At 39.0% G+C, this 20205-nt stretch overlaps 1 protein-coding gene across 1 annotated transcript in view; it reads left to right on the top strand.

The window, feature by feature from the left end:
- Positions 1-15465, top strand: part of SYK (spleen tyrosine kinase) — a 33100-nt gene extending 17635 nt beyond the window's left edge. Inside the window, 8 exon segments of the mRNA XM_009330283.1 lie at positions 899-967; positions 8357-8447; positions 9133-9310; positions 10587-10796; positions 11234-11423; positions 13313-13453; positions 13694-13806; positions 15393-15465. Coding sequence (XP_009328558.1) covers positions 899-967; positions 8357-8447; positions 9133-9310; positions 10587-10796; positions 11234-11423; positions 13313-13453; positions 13694-13806; positions 15393-15465 — 1065 coding nt within the window.
- Positions 15466-20205: the final 4740 nt, after the last annotated feature.

Below are 20205 nucleotides of genomic sequence, written 5' to 3'. Positions count from 1 at the left end.
TGGTGTTTTAAAACAGAAGATACCTTTTTTATGTGAAATCAAACTTCTTTTTTTAAAAAGAAAGCTAGGAAAAATACCAGTCCTATGCATTAGAAAAGCTATCTTTTCGGAACAAAAAAAAAGTCCAAATGGGTCATTTAAAAGTTCAGAACACCTAATTGTAAGTCAGTTCAAAGGCTCTTTAAAGTGGGTGAGAATGTGGCTCAGATTATTATTTCAACCTCAGCATCAGCCTAAATGCTTGGTCAGTAAGTACTGCATTGCAGTTTTAATTAGGCAGGTATGATCTCTCAGTGACCCCTAGAAATGCTAATTAGTAACATTTAATTAAATTAATGTATTATTGTAAAATATATTTGCATTGCTTTTAAAAGTATCTTTATACAGAATATAAGTGCACATGTAAAATCTAAAGCCTGTTCATTTTTGTTTGGAATTATCAGTTTGCGTGCTTTTTGCTTCAATAACCACATTGTCTGTTGTAAGACCAAGGTGTGCTTCAAATCTTGCTTGATATATTAGTCATACTTCAAGACACTAAAGTTATCAACTGATTTACATTGCTAAATATGTTGGGGATGGCTAAAGTTCAGTAACAGAGGCAGGAGAAACATACTGCATAAAAGACCTGGGGAAAGGGCAACGTGCTTGAATTTAAAAACTGCCTTAGGGTATATCTACAGATTCAAGATGGTTTGAGAGCAATATAGTTGAAAGAAAATTTAGTACTAAGATTTCCTTTACTACATTTGTTTGATGCATCATATGTGTACTTGCAGGCACACACAAGAGAGAGGTTGGGAGTGTTTTGTTCTTGTATACTACGTCTGTTTTATAAAATACCTTCAGCTATTTTCCTGACACATTTACTGTTCCTCTTTGACATTGTGGTTTCTAGAGTTTGACAGGAGGTGGAATTATCTCAAGACTCAAATCGTACACCTTTCCAAAGGCTGGCAGCAAAAAGGTGCCTCATAGTCTCTTTAGGTTTTTGACTGAGTTAAAAGGACTTACACTTGATTAATTTCACTCTTCCCTCCCACCCCCCCTTTTGGCTTGCTGTTACTAAATGTGTGTCTTGGCTACTAACAATCAGGTTGTGAAGATTTTGTAAGCTTTCTGCTTCTTTCCTAATCATCTGCATAATTATGGGCTTGATTTTATAACTAAAGCAATGGTTTTAGAGAAGTTTTAAAAATTGAGGGACTATTTTTAAGTAATCTCTCACATCCCAAAATATTAGTGCAGATCTCAACACGTCTGCAAATAAAATGTAAGTGATAATGTGTCTTTCAAAAAACGGTCACTTGTAACAGAACAAAATGATATTTCTACTCTGAACTATCATTCCTAATCAGAAAATTGGCTTGCTTACACAGTGCTATTACTGAGCAAATTTAGGGAACAATTTGTTAATAACAACCACAAAATATATTCTTACAGAACCTGTGTGCACAAATCTTGTTATGCATTGATGTTAATTACATTTAGGCGGGTGTAAGACATCACAAGACCAAGCAGAATGGGAAAGGTGATAAGATGTCAAGGAGTCAAGGGGGACCCAGCCCTGTACTAATGAAAATGCTGCTGCATGGCCAGAAAATTATGCTGTCCAGTAATTGATGTAGTTGTGAAGCATGTAGTTATGAGCTTTCTTTGAATGCTGAGAATAACATGTGTGTCCCTGTTCCACCCATGAGTCTCTCCTTTTGTTTATTTATTTATTTATTTATTTATTTCCAGTTGCTCTTCAACAAAAATGAGCAGGCATAGAAAGCCCTAGAGGTACGCTGCTGTTCAGAGTGAAAAAACTATGTTTGACATATACTGTATTTGATAATCCTAGTAAATAATAATTATTCTTTTTTTTATAACTTCAGTTCACTTTAATACTAAAGTACCAATAGGTGTCGTCACCTATATACCCTTACAGGACCCGTGTCTTGTTTTTAATGTGCTGTCATCTTGTACAAATACATATAGAGTGTCAGGACATGTTCTAAAGCCATCTGAAAAAAATTGCCATACTGTCACACATTAGACACGAGAAGTATTTTGGTTTTGTTCAGAAAAGTGAGTGTGGGGTCTGAATTCTCCAGACGTGGCTTTGGTCACTCTGCTGTATGGTCACCTGGTAAAACTTGTGCTTCTCTCTGGTTGCTTTCTGCAGTCAAACACCTATTTCCTGCCTTCTGGGGAACATACACAGAGTACAGACTGAAGCATATTGGCAGAGAAAGACCAATCATTTAAGACAATAATTTCAGAAATCTGATTTGATCACCATTTACGTGTACTTAACCCTGAATACTTAAACCCACATATTTCATCATACTGCCAAATTTTAGACTCTAAACAAAAGTCCTGCTCTGAACATTTCCAAGATTTACCATCCATTAACCCCAACATGCAGAGTTTACTTTAGACCTGGTTAATTAGGCAGTTACTTCTCTTGTGTCAAAAACTTTCAGACAGTAAAACAGAAAATTTACACTGTTACATTTATTCAGTCTTGGAAATTATGGGTTTTTTAATTTTCACAGACGGGCTATTTGGATATAATTTTAGCACTCAGATCAGAATTTTTCAAGCTGTTTTACTCGCTAATGTGAAATTGGCAATTTAGATAACAATATAGATGAACTCCTGCCACCTAGCGGCGACTGAGGTGTCTTAGCCAAAGCTCATTGAGGATTTGGCAAATAAGGTCTTTGCATGGAGTATTTTGCTATTCAGTTTGGTTTAGCAAAATAAGGTTACTTTATACTGTTACAGATACGTTTGTGTTTTTGCAAATCAGAATTATTAACCTGAAAAGAAATCACACTTACTGTATGGATTGCCTTCATAAGTATATTCTTTACTATAGAAAGATAATCTGTACTATAAAAATCAGACTTAGAGTAGTTAGAGCCGCTTCATTCGTATTTTAAAGCAAACAGTAAGTGGGTCTTGTTCTCATTGCATCAGCTAGATGCTATCAAACCTGTTTAGGGGTTATCCTACTAAAGCCTTATCCATGTGTAGAAAGTGGTATTCTTTTTACTAAAAAGATATCCTTGAGTCAATGCAAACTCTCTGCCTCCTGCTTTCCTGTCATTGCGGATGTGGCTATATTACTATAAAAGTGCCACACTAGTATAGCTAGTCCCTACTAAGGGGAAGAATAGCACATTTAGATTCGCTTAACTATGGGTACCTGGGAATTTTAACCAATGAAAATTAAACCCTAGCGGAAGAAAAAAAATATGTTGATGTGAAAATAGGACAGGCTCACAACAGCTTTCTAGTATGAGAGCATAAAATAACAGCCTGCCCCATAGTTTACAAGCATACGTACCACAAGGTGTCACATAGTATGTGCCATTTTTAACTGGCTCCTCTAGTGGACTCTTTTCTTGTATTGCTTTTTACTGGACAAGCAAATCCGTGGTCATTTTGCTCATTCTCTGCTTCTTGTAAGAATACAAGGAGTAATCTTCTAGCCTATACCTTGGTTGTATTAAGACAAAGCTCTCTTTGTCAGAAGAAGATCTGCAGAATTAATCTTGCTGTTTTTAAAGTGTAGGGCAGAAAGGACTCTGGATTTAAATGACAGTTAAATAAAAAGGAAATTTTATTGTACAATTACGCAAACCACTGCACATGCAATGATACATACCTCATGCACCATTTCTAGTTAGCCTTGCTTGACTTGAAGAGAAAAATTCCAACCTTTCTGCTAGAATATCCTATTCAAAGGCATGCAGGGTGCTACATGCCACAAACACATAACTGGCAGAACTAAAGAAAAATGTTTGAGGTTTTCTGAGTGCTGCACAATATTCCCAAGTTACTAATATGAGCTGAAAAGATGCCTGTGAAACATCAAATTGCAGTTCAACCAGAAATATTAATGAAAAAAAACATCGTTAAGCAGTTTAACCAAACTGCAACAATGGGGAATATCATTCCACACATACATATATATTAGCTAACTAAACTAATGCTAATGATATGTAAGACCTTATCACTCATCTTAAACATGAGCAGCTCTCTGAGAAAGAGAACCTGCTTTGTTAGATTTCGTGTCACTGTCATTTCCAATTCACACTCACTCACTGCAGAGTTTTATTCACAAGCACAGGAGTGATGCACTCATTTTTTTTTTAATGCAGTTCCTGAACAAGAGCATCCAATCCTTTCTGATTCTTTTATTTTGTTCTTGAATTGCAGAGAGCAGAAATTCTCTATGTGTCTTATTTGAGGAGTCAGCTATGTCATGGCCAGAGCTACATTTTTACCAGCTGTTCTGCACTAGTGAATGGATTCTTGAGATGTATGAATTTGGTGTACATGAATTCTGTTTGGCCAGTCCAAAGTATGTCAGTTCATACACTGAGACCTAGGATCAGGGATATTTAACTACCTCTAGTGTGCAACTATTCACATGATACCTTATGCCCTCTAAGTTTTTTTAAAATTTGTGGGGTTATCCAGTACTGGCTGAGTACTTCTTAAGTGTTTCTGCCCTGTTGTTCAACAGCAATCAGATGAAGCTTACTTATTAGACCTATACAAGGTGTCGCAGTGGAATTGGTAATTTCCATCATTATGATTCAGTCTGCAGGGTTATATTCCCATCAAAAAAGCATCATTTCTTCTAACAGTAAGTTCAAGTCCATTTGAAACCTTGAGCTTGTCATTTTCAAAGGCCTTTCTCGAAGTGCTTGTATATCATTTCTTGTAAGCTTGGGTTGCACTGAGGAAAAGTGGCACACAGTCTTTTTACTCATCTAAAAACGAGGAAGATCTGCTGAAGTTGTACCCTTCTCTGGGCTGAATTTATATTCCTTGTTATGTAACAGCAACTACACAAACTCTATCCAGCACTTGACTGTTTGTGGAAAGAAAGAAAACGGAGCTGCCATGCTTCATTGGTTAGCTTGGAGCTACAGCTACACCCCTGTGACTTTACCTAATTGTGACTACAGAAAATGTTTCACTGTTTTAAGTGAAGGGTGTGCTGTGGGACATTTCAAGGCTTGGGTTCAGATAATCCCATCACACTTTTTGGTGCACAGTTGAGGTATTCCCCACAGTGAACAGAGGACACTTGATAGTCCTGTCAAAGCTTTCAAAAAGCAAAGGAGTCCCAGAGTGATGCAGTATCTTCTAGATGTCATTTTCTGAACACTTTGCATTTCTATCAGGAAGATTATTTTAAGGGTAAAGTACACAAAAGGTATCCTTTAAAACTGTGATTCTATCATTCCAAAGTATTTCAGAACTTTCCTTCCAGTATCCTGGAAACTGCCACTGAAGACTCAGTATCTCAGTCCCTTTTAGGTATTCACCATATTTTTACCCTTTTTTTCCCCACTCTACTTTTGGACCCCTCGGCCAAGAAGTGTCAACCAGAGGCTTCATAAATTCCATGCAATGTGGCAATTTGCATCTGCTTCCTTTGAACTTGTATCTGTCTAGCAACAGGCATTAATGTCAGTCCATATTGCTTTGTATCCACTTAGTTAATTGATTCCAATTACCTTTTGGAATGTAAAATGATCTCCCTTTTAAAGTATAAATGTAGTTAACGTAGGAAGCAAGAATACCTTCAGGAAACTATCCAGTGAAACTATAATCAATTCTTGGTAGTAATACTGAATGGGTCATAGTAACTGCCAGTAAGATAAAAAACCCTTAGAAGTCTTGATGTGTTCCAAAGCAATGCAGTATATATGAAATGCACAAACTAAATTCAGTGTGGTCTCAGTAAGTATAATACCATCTGATTTGTTTTTGCTTTGTAAAAGATTACTAATATTTTTGACTGAACATAAGCATTTCCCTATACGTCCTGACATAGCGTAGTGAAAGACTGTCCTAAGTGCTCACAGTGAAACTGCCAGCCCATCACTTGAGAGGTTTAGGATTGAGTTCCAATCTTAGTGGGGTTTTTGAGTTAGTGAATGGCCTGTGTGTGAAATAGTAATATAGGTCTTGGAAATACAGTTCTTAACTTGCAGACCTGGCAAGGTGTACCAAGCTAGAGAAACAAAACGAGAGCTGAGGGTCTTAGAATCATAGAATTGTTTACATTGGAAACGACCTTTAAGATCAAGTCCAACCATTAACTGCCAAGTCCACCACTAAACCATGTCCCTAAGCACCACATCTACACGTCTTTTAAATACCTCCAGGGATGGTGACTCAACCACTTCCCTGGGCAGCCTATTCCAATGCTTGAGAACCCTTTTGGTGAAGAAATTTTTCCCCATCTCCAATCTAAGCCTCCCCTGGCACAACTTGAGGCCGTTTCCTCTTGTCCTAGCGCTTGTTACTTGGGAGAAGAGACCGGCACCCACCTCGCGACAACCTCCTTTCAGGTGGTTGTAGAGAGCGATAAGGTCTCCCCTGAGGCTCCTTTTCCCCAGGCTAAACAAGGCCCGTTTCCTCAGCCGCCCCTCATCAGAGTTGTGCTCTAGGGCCTTCAGCAGCTTTGTTGCTCTTCTCAAGGAAGGTCTGCTGCTCTTCTGAAGGAAGGTGTGCTCTTCAGAGGAAGGCCTTTGGGGTGCTGGCCCCGAGGCAGTCCCCCTGCCCAGGAGACCCAGGGGGCTGTCCCTGCCCTTGGTGGGCATGCCCTGGGGGGGCGCTTCCCCAGCCACTCTGCCCCAGGCCTGTAGCATTGCCTGTGGCTGTTGTGACCCAAGTGCAAGACCCAGCACCTAGCCTTTTTGGACGTCATACAATTGGCCTCAGCCCATTGATCCAGCCTGTCCAGATCCCTCTGTAGAACCTTTCTACCCTCAAGCAGATCAACACTCCTGCCCATATCTTCTTTTATGTCCTGTATATCTTGTTTTATACCATTCATTTGCCTCCTTGTTCTTGAGATTGGCTGGTCAGTTTGGTCCCTGACCTATCTCAGAACTGTCTCAAGGCTCTTGTGGCTTGCCCTGACAGCAAATGACCTTTCAACACTGCTCCACAAGATGGAGCGATTCAAGTCAGAAACATTACCCTTACCATCCCTGATGCCACCATGCTCATCCCACTAGGCCAGAATCTTGCCGAGTGTTGGCCTCCTACTCGGCGTTTGCTGTAAAATCTGTGTAGTGAAACCTTTTCTGCTTCATCCAGCTGGGCAGATCACTTCATTATGATTTAAAGGTCTGTACCACCCGGGTCAGGCACTTTCCCTAGAAAATGCAGTTTCCAAGTGATAGATCTTCTGTTGCACCCAATAATTCACTCCCAGACATTTCTCAAGCTCTGTTTTTCTTTACTTGAAAACCACAACTGTTTCAGGCAGGAACTTATGCCACTGAAAGCTTCAGTTATTAAAAAGAAGAATAACATACTCAAATATTTGCAAAATAGCCCTATCCAGTGTTTTGCAAGTACAATATACCTTTGTTTCCTATTCGCACTGAGCAAACTCGTGTTGATGTTTGAATTTCTGGTGTTAAAACACTCTCTTAGGAGGGTGAGGTCACTCATGAGTAGAGTAAAATTTCTACACTGAGAAAGAAAATGGACTAAACTGCAGAAATAAGTTCTGTAATTCCCTGTTCCTGACAGTTCACAGGCAGAAGAGAGCAGATTATAAGTTTCTGTCATCTATACTTTATTGTGCCAGACTCATCCTTCAGCCAAGGAGCTCCAGAACACACCATGTTCTGGCTGGGGTGGTTTGTGTGCTCCATAGTATTTCTCTGACGAAAAGTAAAGGCAGAGGGATTGTCTTTGAACCAGATATTCAATTACAGTGAGAATGAGGTCATTTTCTCCCTCCTCAGAGCAGACAGACTGGCCTAGTATCTGGTCCATGATGTTTGTCCATGATGTTACACAAGCCTATTAAAATAATTATTTTTTACCCTAGTTTCTTCCAAGTGGAGTCACTCTATAACATCCACAAGAGAAACAGGAAAGTATTTTTTGTTTCCATTTGTGCTAGGAATTTCCCTATGGCCTAGATATATAGAGAACTTGGAGAGGGAGGGAGGAAGGACAGATAAAATAGAAATCCTTATGACTGCTTATGTTACAAGGCAGATTTGAAAGCGTGTAAATTTAATATCTGCAGAATAAGGTTTGTGCATGACCTATTCCAGTTCATTCTCTCAGATCAAATTCTCTGAAGTATTTGCAATAACTTTTTATGCTTTAGCAGTGTATGTTTCATTTGGCCTGCATATTTGCTCAAGCAATAACCTCCAGAATGAAACAAACTTTGTTGGATCCCTTTCTTACTTTCTGATTCTCACCTATGTGTCTTTTGCAATCATTATGCCATAATCCTCGGGGGGAAAAAATGCTTTTAACTTACCTATTCATTGTTAAACATAAAAGCTCTATTTGTGTGCTACAGCTTCAGCCAACTATTGGCCACCCACCTGATGAAGTACCTTTTAATCCTTATGTACTGCAAAGGAAGAGAGGTCTTACAGGAGCAGAAAAAGGTAGGCAGAGTAATTTGTCATTAATGCAATTTCTTTCTTCATGCCAGATATCTCTCCTCAACCCATATTTCTTTTTTCATGCATATATTTCACAGCATGTTGTGTATTGGTATAGCCACTATCATAGCTCAACCCTGGTAGCTGAAACTGCCAGATGTCACCATCTGTAATAGGAGTCATTTAGCAGAAATCCCTTTTTTCATGTTGAAGTGAAAGTTTATTACTTCCTTGACTCTAAAAGCTGCATCCTTGCGCTTCATAAAAAAAATTGTACCCTGTTGCATCCACAGTGCCAGGCTTGTGCTCAGGCTTTCTGTAAAATGCAATTAAAGGTGGGTGCCTAAGAATGAACTACATATAAGGCAGCATTCTGAGTGAAGAATTGTCTGAGGTAACTAATGGGAAGTACTAAGGAGAAGGGCCAGCTTTTAACCCTCCTTCTGCCAAGGAACCTCCTGGTTTCACATTGTGCAGATGGTCAATAGTTAGAGCATGTCACCAGGTGGAGGTCATTCTCTTTTGGGGTGTTCTAAAGTGCCTCTAGGTGGGCTGCATGTGGTTTCTTTATAATGCCCTCGTAAGTCAAACACACTGATGTTCCTGAATATAGAAAGGGTGAATATGGTAGCTGTGGCAGCAAAAATGTCTCACATAATGTCTACTTTTTTCATTGATTGAACTGCAGGTGATCAGAGAGAGGCCTTACCCATGGATACTGAGGTCTATGAAAGTCCGTATGCTGATCCAGACGAAATGAAACCAAAAAATGTCACTCTTGACAGGAAATTGTTAACCTTGGAGGAAGGAGAACTTGGCTCTGGCAACTTTGGTACTGTAAAGAAAGGGTTCTATAAGATGAAAAAGTAAGTGTTTCCTTCTATTTTCATGGAGTCTAATATGTAAAAGCTCTAGCCTTTATTTTTCAGAGCAGCAGTAATCTTTGCAAGTCATTTGGGGTGACAGACTGTATGTAAGTAATTTGGGCTAACATTGACTGGTTTCTCTCTTTGTACATACAGTCATTTTCTTCTTCTCCTCTGTTTGCAGACACTTCTTTGCCTGCAGCATAGTCACCTCCCAGCCATTATTTTTGTCTGTAAAGTGGGAAGTGCCCCTTATGACTATTTTCTCTCCTGTCAGGGATAGTAGAGTGGGAAGGCTGCTGCCTTCCTCCATAGTTTGTATGGGCAGTCATGCTACTCAGTATTTCCCATCTGCACAACCTCTCTTTGAGAAATAGTGTAGAGTGCCATGGACAGCTTACCTGTAGCAAAGAGATTCTCACCTAAAATAAATATGATAAATACCTGTTTAATGAAGCTGGAATGTTGATTTTCAAGAAGACAGAACATGTTGTGACCTCTTTTATCATGTAATTGCAGTAGGAACAAACCCTGTTTATACTGGCAGAAGTGGGAGCACCTGACTATTCATGTATTTTCATAGTAAAATGTTATCAGTATGTTGTTTAAGTGCATGGGCTGATTATGTATACACTTTCACCACTTGAAGCTGGAGGCATTTCTTTAACCAAGGTTTTCAGAGCCAGGAAGGATTTTTCTTTTTCCAGTACAGTCTGAGGGGATTTGAAGGGCTCTGGTCCCAGCTTGTGTATTTGCTAATCTTGTTTCACACTTGAGCTCTGTTGATCTCATCAGTCACTCTTTCACTTAGTTGTATGAGCTGAAGGTTGCAGGAGCAGGCTTAATTTCTCAAGATTTCAGAGCACTGCCTTGGGGCTTTGCAATGCTGCATGTTCTAGTCTCACCCCCAAAACACCTCAGCACTTAGAAAGGCCTTTATATATGGCTTTTCTTGCCAGAAAAGCTTTATGGCATTCTTGCCAGAATGGGCAAGAAATTTTTTTCCAGTACATTTGTTTTCAGGCTTGTTTAGATTTTTTTATGACTTATTTATAATTTTCTCAGGTTCTTTCCATTCTCCCTCTTTTGCTTAACTGTCTTCTGACCATTTGATAGAGAGATGTTCCTGTTACGGTTGGGTTTTTTCCCCTCTAAATGTCAATTCTGTCTTTTGTCACAGTTTGTACTATGTGCACAGAAACATCAAAAGAAGATTGTGTGTGCTTGCACACAGATTTTTCAGCAACTAATCCCAAAACTGGATTCTTTTTTGTAGGGGTGCCAAACCAGTGGCTGTAAAAATTCTTAAGAATGAGAGTAATGATCCAGCCATAAAGGATGAACTACTGAGAGAAGCAAATGTAATGCAGCAGCTGGATAACCCATATATTGTCCGAATGATAGGCATATGTGAAGCTGAGGCCTGGATGTTAGTAATGGAAATGGCTGAACTTGGGCCATTGAACAAATTTTTGCAAAAAAATAGGTATGTAAGCTTTGATTCCATTTCATAGGATTTATCCAAAGGGGAAAAAAGATACAGGTCCTTTTTTTTTCTTTAAGGGCAATATTAAATTGACATGTTGTTAATCTAATAATTAATGATTGTAATTACTCTTCACTGGGACATGATTATCTTGTACATGTCTCCTAACTGTCAAATATTTCTGGTAAAATAGTGCATTTTGAATAAATGAAAGAATTTTCACATGTCCTTCACTTGCTCTTTATTGATATGATCACACATCATCTTGCTCAGGACATTCTTATGCTGCCTGTTCTAATTAAAGCTTAGCTAAACATAAGTGGATCAGGTTCCTAGTATGATCTGGGGAAGTTCATAGTAAAGATTTATATTTGAACTCCATGAAAAGTCATGAAAATGAACTCCTGACCTCTTAAAAATTCAATTATGATTTTCAGACATGTCACGGAGAAGAATATAACAGAGCTGGTACATCAGGTTTCCATGGGGATGAAATACCTGGAGGAGAATAACTTTGTTCATAGGGATCTGGCTGCAAGGAACGTGCTGCTAGTCACCCAACATTATGCCAAAATTAGTGACTTTGGGCTTTCTAAAGCTCTTAGTGCTGATGAAAATTATTATAAGGTAAGGTTTGCACATGACATGAAAGCTGTATAGTAGCATAGCTTAATAAGGTTATTTTCAGTTGAAGTGCAATTGTTTTTAAAGTTGAAAATTAGAAATAATATGTATCATCCATTATTTTGTAGCCTGATAGTAGGTCATTGATTTTCAAAATGCATGATCAACATGAAGAGATGTGTAGGGAGGAAAAAGCTAATCCCTTCTTTTATTTGCTTACTTCTTTCATTTACTTTTGTTAAACTTGTCATTAGAAGGTTGAAATTTATGGTGGAAATGAGATACCTCCTTACATGAAAGGGGGAAAATGTTGCAGATATGAACTTTTGGGCACTTACGGTTTTCACCATGTCCAAGGAAAATTTAGGCTAGCACACTAGATTATTGACTAACAGAACTGAATTTGTTTTTTGAAAGAATACCATTTGTAAATAATCTTTTGACCTAAGCAGAATTTTTTAGCTTGGTTTTAAATTCATTGGATCTCTGTATAGCTAAAGGGACTGAAATAACTGCCACATTTAATAAGGTAAAAACATCCGTGGGACACAAAGGCTCTAACCACGTCTGCATCTTTTTTTCTGATATATTGCTCTTGCAGTTCAAATTATTTCTCCCTTCTGCCTATTCCCTTTCATCAGCTGTTTAAAACTAATAAGCCAGACCATGAAATGCTTTGAAACAGGCAATAGGAGAAAATAAAGTGTTGAAGAGCCGGAAGGCAGCTGCTGCTAACCTGAATAGTGAAAAGGGCTGGGAGATTTTATTTTACTGTATTTTATTGTGGTTTATTGTATTTTATTTTGGTTTATTGTGTTTTATTTTGCTTTATTTTATTTTTAGTATGTAGTCAGATATTTAAGCACAGTGTCATAGAGTACACAAAAGGGGGGGGAATAAAAGGATGAAAGAATGTGATCACCCTTGCTGCTGGAATTTTGTCATGTTAGCAAGTTGAATTTTACAGCCTTAATAACAGACTTATAATGTAGTTCGCGTGATTATCCCAGTTAAGTTCTAATTCTTCAGTTTATTTTTCAGAAATATCTCATGTTTTATCTTTGCCCCATCTTTGAACTAGACAACTTAGATTTTCTGTGTCGGCCTGAGTTAACAAGCTGACATACAAGATTCATATTTGTGTCGTAGGAGAAAAAGGCAATCTGTTGGCATGAGATAATGCCCTTCAGCAGAGGAGGAGCAAGCACACACTCCCTTCTGATGACCTTCCCATGGGAATAGTAACTGTTGCCAGAAAAGGCAGTAACGTCTTAAATCACTGCCACTAGCCTAGTCAGAACTGCTTGTCAGAGGTTTGAGAATTGGTATCAAAGGCCCAGTCCCTTTACAGCTCCACAAAATGCAGTGGGGTTCTTTCACTAGATCTAGCACTGTGCTGCGATAGCTTGATACTTGCATTGTCGTAACACAGTGTTATGGCATAATTTAATCAAACTGCAGTTTGTCACAAGGCAGTCGCTGTGCTTTGAAATGGAGCATCAACTTCAAGTAATAATGAGACTCAGTGTAGCTGGGTGTGTATCTCTTATCCTCTGTGGAGAGCCTAGATGAAAAATCTCACTTTTAAAGAGCAAATTTAAATTAAATGCCACTAAAAACATGACTCCAGGTCATTTAGCTAAGCTTTGCTTTACCATAGATTTCATTTCAGTGTATTATTTTGAAAGTGGAAGACTAGGAACAATTTTGTAGCATTTTTGAAGAAGCTGCTACCCATTCTCTGTAATGCCAACTGCATCAGAAATGTTATGGAACTTAGTACAGATGTGTGCAGATCTAAGTTAACTTGGCTTATATGAATTCTGATGTTGTCTGCTGCTTACCACTGTCTCTAGCCTGCTTTTTTTCCTTTCTGTTATGACTTATTTTAGGCACAAAGTCATGGAAAATGGCCGGTCAAGTGGTATGCTCCAGAATGCATGAATTTCTACAAATTTTCTAGCAAAAGTGATGTCTGGAGCTTTGGGGTTTTAATGTGGGAAGCTTTCTCTTATGGGCAAAAGCCATATAAGGTGAGTAGTTCTATCTGGCAATGTTTTTTCTGTAAAAATTCAGAGCAAATTTGAACCAATACCTTTTCCTACCTAAAAAGGGTTATTACAGGCCAAAGGAGGCCTTAGCACCCCATCTGTTGCAACAAATGAGTCAAAGGATAGCCCAAAAATCAACTCCAGGCCTCTATTTGTTTTATACTAGCACATGTGCTGTAATAATTTGCAACTCGGATGACTGTTCTGGTCACCCTGTTCCAGGGAATGAAAGGTGGTGAAGTTGCACAGATGATTGAAAGAGGAGAACGGATGGAACGTCCTGAAGTCTGTCCAACAGAAGTCTATGATCTAATGAAATTGTGTTGGACATACAAGTGAGTGTGATGAGATGCTCTCTCTTTTAATTGAAGTATATTTTAATCTACTTAGTTAATAGCCAGAAAAGGGGTGGGGGGGAAGGTATTTCAAAATACTTCATTTCAGCTGGTGTTTAGCTTACAAACAGCCTCCAAACTAAGGAGTCCGTTGCAGTTTCAAGTGAAAATTATTCGAGTTATTGAGTGTACTACAAGAAGCTGATTTTACACAGCTGATTTTGCTGGAACGGTTATATACAAAAAATAGGGTATCATAAAAAACAAGTCATTCCACAAAAAGGTCAGTCTGGTGTATTTTGAAAAGAAAGTTTGAAATTAAGCAAATATTTTCATTTCATTTTGGATTGTATTTTGTTTAATTTTCATTTATAAGACTTCACTGAAATTTCAAAGCCATATTGCCAAATTATTCATTTCATTGCTCAATAATTAATTGTTTTGACCTGTTTTTCTCTTCTCCCATTTCTGAATATAGTCAGATTGGATCCCACATTGATTTACTATTAGTGAGAGACAAAATGTCTTTTCAGATCATACCTAATATGTCAGGAACATTTTTTCTGATCGATAACAATTCAGAAGTTAGAATTATGAAATATAGAGAAGAAAAAAAAGAAAGCCTACTTGATATTCTTTTTTAATTAGTATGTTGTAAAAATTTATTAAAAATGTTTTATGATTAACATTTTAAACTACTTTGTTGAAGTTACTTTTAGCTGTAGGACGGTCTCCATAAAGCACCCAAAGTCTACTGTAATGTCATTTATTCTTCCAGTTCACCATCTGGAGAATTATGTGTGTCCTACAAAGGTCTCTGGATTCCATTTAAGGAGCTGTGGTACTTCACTTTTAGATACCTTGCTTCCTTGTTAGCTTTATTACACCTAGTAATCTAGAAAGAAGGTGGAGCCATAAAATAATGTCTGCCTTTTGGTTTGACTCAAAGAATGCCATAACAGTTCTAGAGTGAAATGGACCATTTTTGTTATGATTAATAAGCATATCATAAAGCATGCTGCTTTTTATTTGTTTGTACTCAAATATCTTTAATAGTGGAAAGAAAAAGAAAAAAATTTTAAAAGTCAGGCAGTGTAACTATCTCAATATGTAATGTGTATTGTAAGGGCTTGTTTTCAGTTTAATTGTGTTCTTCGAAATCAACAGAGTTGCAGATAGAGAGGAAAGAAAGACAGCCATATAGTGTATACATAGGCTCCTCTCAGTGGTGCTAAGCCACTCTGTATGACTGTAGTACTCATTATAAGGCAGATATTGCACTGTAAATATTCTTTTCTCTAGATTATTACTGAAGTAAATGAATTAGAAAATGAAATGGAACTGATTTACTGTTTCTTTCTTGTAGTACCTTCACCAACCACAAAGTAACAGGCATGATAGTAAATCCACTGACTGGATGCTCTGTAGTGACATTTGCCACTTGGTATTCATTTGTAGCATCATTTTGGTAGCCTTAAAATATTGTGAGCAGCTTTAAATGAGCTATCACTGAGGTATAGTCCCAAGCACTACAAGGCCTATGCACCTTTACAGCTTTCTCCTTCCTACTTGTCGTCTCTCCACAGTGTTGACGACCGACCAGGATTTGTTGTGGTTGAGCTGAGATTACGTAACTACTATTACGACATTTTCCACTAACAGCATGAAGAACAGCAGCTTCCTTGCCTCCAGCCAGCACCCTCTGAGAAGCAATTCAGTTTCTGAAACCAAGCGACTTTGATTTTTGTACTGCTGCTTTCACCCTGCAAAGCTCAGAGCTAAGCCCTGTGTCTGTAGGGTTGCCTTTTCTTGCCTTCTGTGCAATACCCAGACCCGAAATAGAGTGTTGAAAGTGGAAAGGCCCCCAAGCAAGCAGCAAGGACATCAGAGCAGATGCTTATACTTTTGCTACATTCCATTTCATTTTCTTTACAGCTTTATTGGCATTACATTTTGCGGTCACGTAAAACCTATTTAATGTCTTTCAGCCCTCTTCCTCTCTTGTATTTGAATGCAGATTGCGATTTACATTCTTGTTACTAATATTCTTAGCCCTCAAATGCATTAAGAGTTGTTCCAGCCTTCTCCCTCCCCAAGGAAGAATAGCATAAACATTTCTCACTGTGAAGGAAGTTCACTGTGAAAGTGTGTCAGTCGCTTTGACTGACAGCGTGTTTGATTTTACACCCAAGCCCCTTTAAAACCAGGTTGTATTCTTCTCAGTAGTAATGTAGGCAGAGGAGAACTGGGAGATGTGAATTTCTAACATCATCATCTCCTTTAAATGTGACCAGCTTCTCTTGTTCCTCTTCTCGTGTGGAAGCCCAGCTGTCCCTCAGGGAGTTATTTTTTTTCCAGGTGAAACCTGGGAACTCAGGGGCTTGCTCTCATCTTGGAGCAAAACATATCAGCACCTAAGACAATGATTCTGGGTTTTAACATAAACTCCATCACTGCATTCCTGAAAAGACAGCATCTGTACAATGAAAAGTGATGGAGCAGCACCTTTCTTTCTCTGTGCTGTTTCAGCCTTCTCCAGAGATATCTTTTCCATGTATCTCTTTGGGTATACCAAAGCTCCTTGTGTTGCATGTTTTGAGCAGCAATCATTTCTATCTTTTTTCAAACCTTTCTTGAAAAGCAGTTGTGAGAATTCACCACACCTTATCGCCTCTAAAGCTAAATTGCACCCCTAGCGCAAATATTTTAAAACAGGCATATGGACATCGAGTTTACCTTTGTCTGCTCCTGAAAGTTAGTATTTGTCCTGTTATTAATCCCTGTGAGCATCTGAGGAGAAGGTATTTGTCTTATCACTCTTCTGTAATGCACCATGCATCTCCATTAATGTGCAGATATAGCAATGGTAATAACAAATAATGTAATCAACTTCTGATTCTATTTCTACCCTTATGCTTTGTTTGTCCAATCTCATTTTAAATATTATAGGTATCAAAATTTCTATCACTTATTCCTCACAAGCAGCTACTTTACTGGTACTTACATATATCTCAGGAGTGTACACACATTGCATCTACTAGATACAGAGATTTTAGAAGAATGTAAAGAATAAGATTTAGAGTTAGATATATTTATTGCATATGGCTGGTTAGAACATACAGGTTTAATTTTTGTGTGAACAGGGTATATTTAGAGATGCAGTGATTTTTTTTTTCTCTAGCAAAGAAACTGTGTGGGCAATTACAGTGAGAAAGTGTGAAATAATTTTCATAAAAGAGATGACTATAAACAAATGTAGGAGTTACTGTAATTCGTTTTTTTTTCTTTTTACTGAGTTTATGGTCTATTTTTCAAAAAAGACCTGGTGATTTTTGGTAGTTTAATCTTGGGTGTCCAGTGCAAGACACCTCAGAAAGCACATGCTACTGAAAGATACTGAGTGCAATAGACCATGTTTCAAATGTGACCAAACGTGACTTATATTGAAGATGATTTATTTTTTTGTTTTGTTTTTAAGAAACATTTTTCTACAGGAACAGCTTGTGTAGAAGTTAGCCATAGTTACATGTAGGTGTTTTGTCGCTTTAATCCTGTTGCAGAGAAATTGTTAGCTGTACGTGTGCAATTAATACATTCATGGGGATATTAGTTATAAACAAATTGCACAAATCTCTACTAGCCAGCCAGTGACAGTACTCAATTTCCCTGAGAGATATCTCTCTCTCTCTTAAAAAGTGTTATCTGATACAACAAAACTGGAGGAACATTTCTTCCCCTCTCTTCTGAGTGAATGTCACTTTCTGTTGTTACTCGATTATTTTTAACTTCACTATTATGTAATAAAAGTTTACAATGAGAATATAAAGTATTGTGAAATAAATGGATTAGGTTTTAAAATTGAAATTAAAGACGCTGTTTTACAAAATATGTTGTTTTTACAAGAATCCTTTAATATTTAAGTGCTTTCTAAAAAATGCTGATGCTGTGCAGAGCGTATATTTACTGAATTACTGTGGTTGTTGTGGAAGATTGAGATTCCCCTATTGACACTGAAAGGTACCTGACATGACAGATATGCCCACGGAAGCCTGGGCTGCTTTTGGAGCTATTCGGGACTAGCAGGAAAATCTCCCAAAATATGCATGTTGCTATTACACCCAAGCCTTTCCAAGATACTGCTTTTCAACAATACTGTGTTGGATCTGGAAGGTTAGATGTGTCAGGAGTCAGTGCAGCCTATCAGCTACCCAAGGATTTCTGCTTTACAGGTATCACCTATGCAGGGTTTGAGTCACATTATACCACATGGAGCCCCCCTCAAAAGTGCAGGCAACCGTTCTAGGTATTCTGAAATAACAACAGAGAGATCTTAGTCTTTCATTTAGCTTTTGCTGCAAGCTGAAGTCCTTAGAAGAGCAAAGGCTGGATGGGACTGAATGTGGACCTGAATAACAAACAACAAAGGCCGAAAGGTAGACAACTCTTCCAGCAGGGAATTACCTTGGAGGGGGGGATCAGTCAGGGACTGACTTACACTGTACTGCTGTGATTGTTTTCTGGCATAGCAAATCTGACCTAGTTATTCCACCTTCCCACTTGTGGGACTACACCATCAACTGATAGGAAGGGGCTTTTGTCTTTTGGCTGTCTGGATTTGCTTGTCTTAATTTTTAGATTGACTTGTACCAGAAATGCCAGTTGGCAGTGTAGCCCCACAAGTAATTGTCACGGCAGAGCTAAGGGTGTCCTGGTTTCAGCAGGGATAGAGTTAATTTCCTTCCTAGTAGCTGGTACAGTGCTGTCTTTTGGATTTAGGATGAGAACAATGTTGACAACACACCGATGTTTTAGTTGTTGCTAGGTAGTGCTTACACTAGCCAAGGACTTTTCAGCTTCCCGTGCTCTACCGACTGAGAAGGCTGGAGGGGCACAAGAAGCTGGGAGGGGGCACAGCCAGGACAGCTGACCCAAACTGGCCAGGGGGGGATATTCCATACCATGTGACGTCATGCTCGGTACATAAACTAGGGGGAGTTGGCTGGACGGGCCGTTGCTCAGGGACTGGCTGGGCATTGGTCGGCAGATGGTGAGCAATTGTACTGTGCATCACTTGCTTTTTGTATTATTATTATTATCATTATCACATTATTATTATTGTTATAATTTTATTTCAATTATTAAACTGGTTTTATCTGAGCGAGCGGCTGTGTGGTGCTTAGTTGCCAACTAAGGTTAAACCACGACAAAGGGGTAGCAAACTGCAGCATGGAGGAAGGGAGGCTGGTGTGAGTAACAGAGAAGGAGGAGCAGGTGAGAACATGTTAAACGGGATATTCAGTGAAGGAAAACACAGTGTAATTACAGCTTTGGTTAGGGCTCAAATCTACAAAATCATGGAGTTTTTTCGGAGCACAGGAGGCCATGCACCTTTTCCCATAAAAACCCATCCAATCTTCTTAAAAACCCCGGCACAATTTCCGCCTGCTTCAAACACTATGCAGAAAAGGGACTTTTAATCAGCTAATGAAAAATACCCATAATTTTCACACCTGAAATCGTCACAGTCAGAAGTGCAGGTTATCGACAAAGAGCGGGTTGTGCACCGAGGCAGCTGTATGGCCTGGCCCTGCCAGGAGGTGGCAATACTTGAACGCTGTTCGACTGATGCACTTGTCCGAGCATCTCTGGCACCCTGCCTTCTGCCTCTGTGCCTGTGCGGTACGGAGGAACTTGTTCATCTTTTTGCTGCTTGCTGTGATGCGAAGTTCTGTGTGAGGACAAATCGTCCATGATTTGTATAGTGGTTAGCTGTGGATGATTAACAAAGACTTCTGAGACTCTTTGTCCCCTTGTCTTTTAAGTGATACTAGCAGTGGGAGCTTGCAGGCAGAAAGATACAGAACATACATAGAAGGGAGTGAGGGTGGCATCTGGGTTGAATAGTACAGAGGAAAACTAAGCCAGCAATTGTAATTACCAGCCCTAAGTTTAGTGAGGACAGAAAGCCTGTAAGTCATGCAGAAAAAGAAGAAGAAGAAAAAAGAGAGAGAGAAAGTGCACCATGTGATGTTTGACAGTGAAGAAAAACAACAGTGAAGAAAAACAATATCAGACCTAAAGTGATCCCAGACTCAGATGGAAAAGAGTCAGTATCACCACTCCCCAGCAGTGTGTCCCAGTGCTACATGCCACGGTGCGACACGAGACAGTGGCAGAACCGCATTTGGGCCCCGGCTCTCCCTGCCGGGGCAGCTTGCGGGCCCGACGGTAGCGGTTGTAGGCCTGATGGGCAAGACTCAGCAGCTGAATGCTTCCTGCAGTAACTATGGGCAGCTGGGGGCTGAGACGCAAACACCTTTACTGGGGCAGCCAGGTAACCTGTGAAGGTTTGCAGCTGGAAAAAGAGGGGAAGAATGAGGGTGGAGCATGCAGTGACTA

The sequence above is a fragment of the Pygoscelis adeliae genome, unplaced genomic scaffold, assembly GCF_000699105.1.
Source record: "Pygoscelis adeliae isolate BGI_AS28 unplaced genomic scaffold, ASM69910v1 Scaffold398, whole genome shotgun sequence".
Lineage (NCBI taxonomy): Eukaryota > Metazoa > Chordata > Aves > Sphenisciformes > Spheniscidae > Pygoscelis > Pygoscelis adeliae.
The sequence above is the reverse complement of the archived record's forward strand: the minus strand, read 5'-3'. Positions and strand labels throughout refer to the sequence as shown.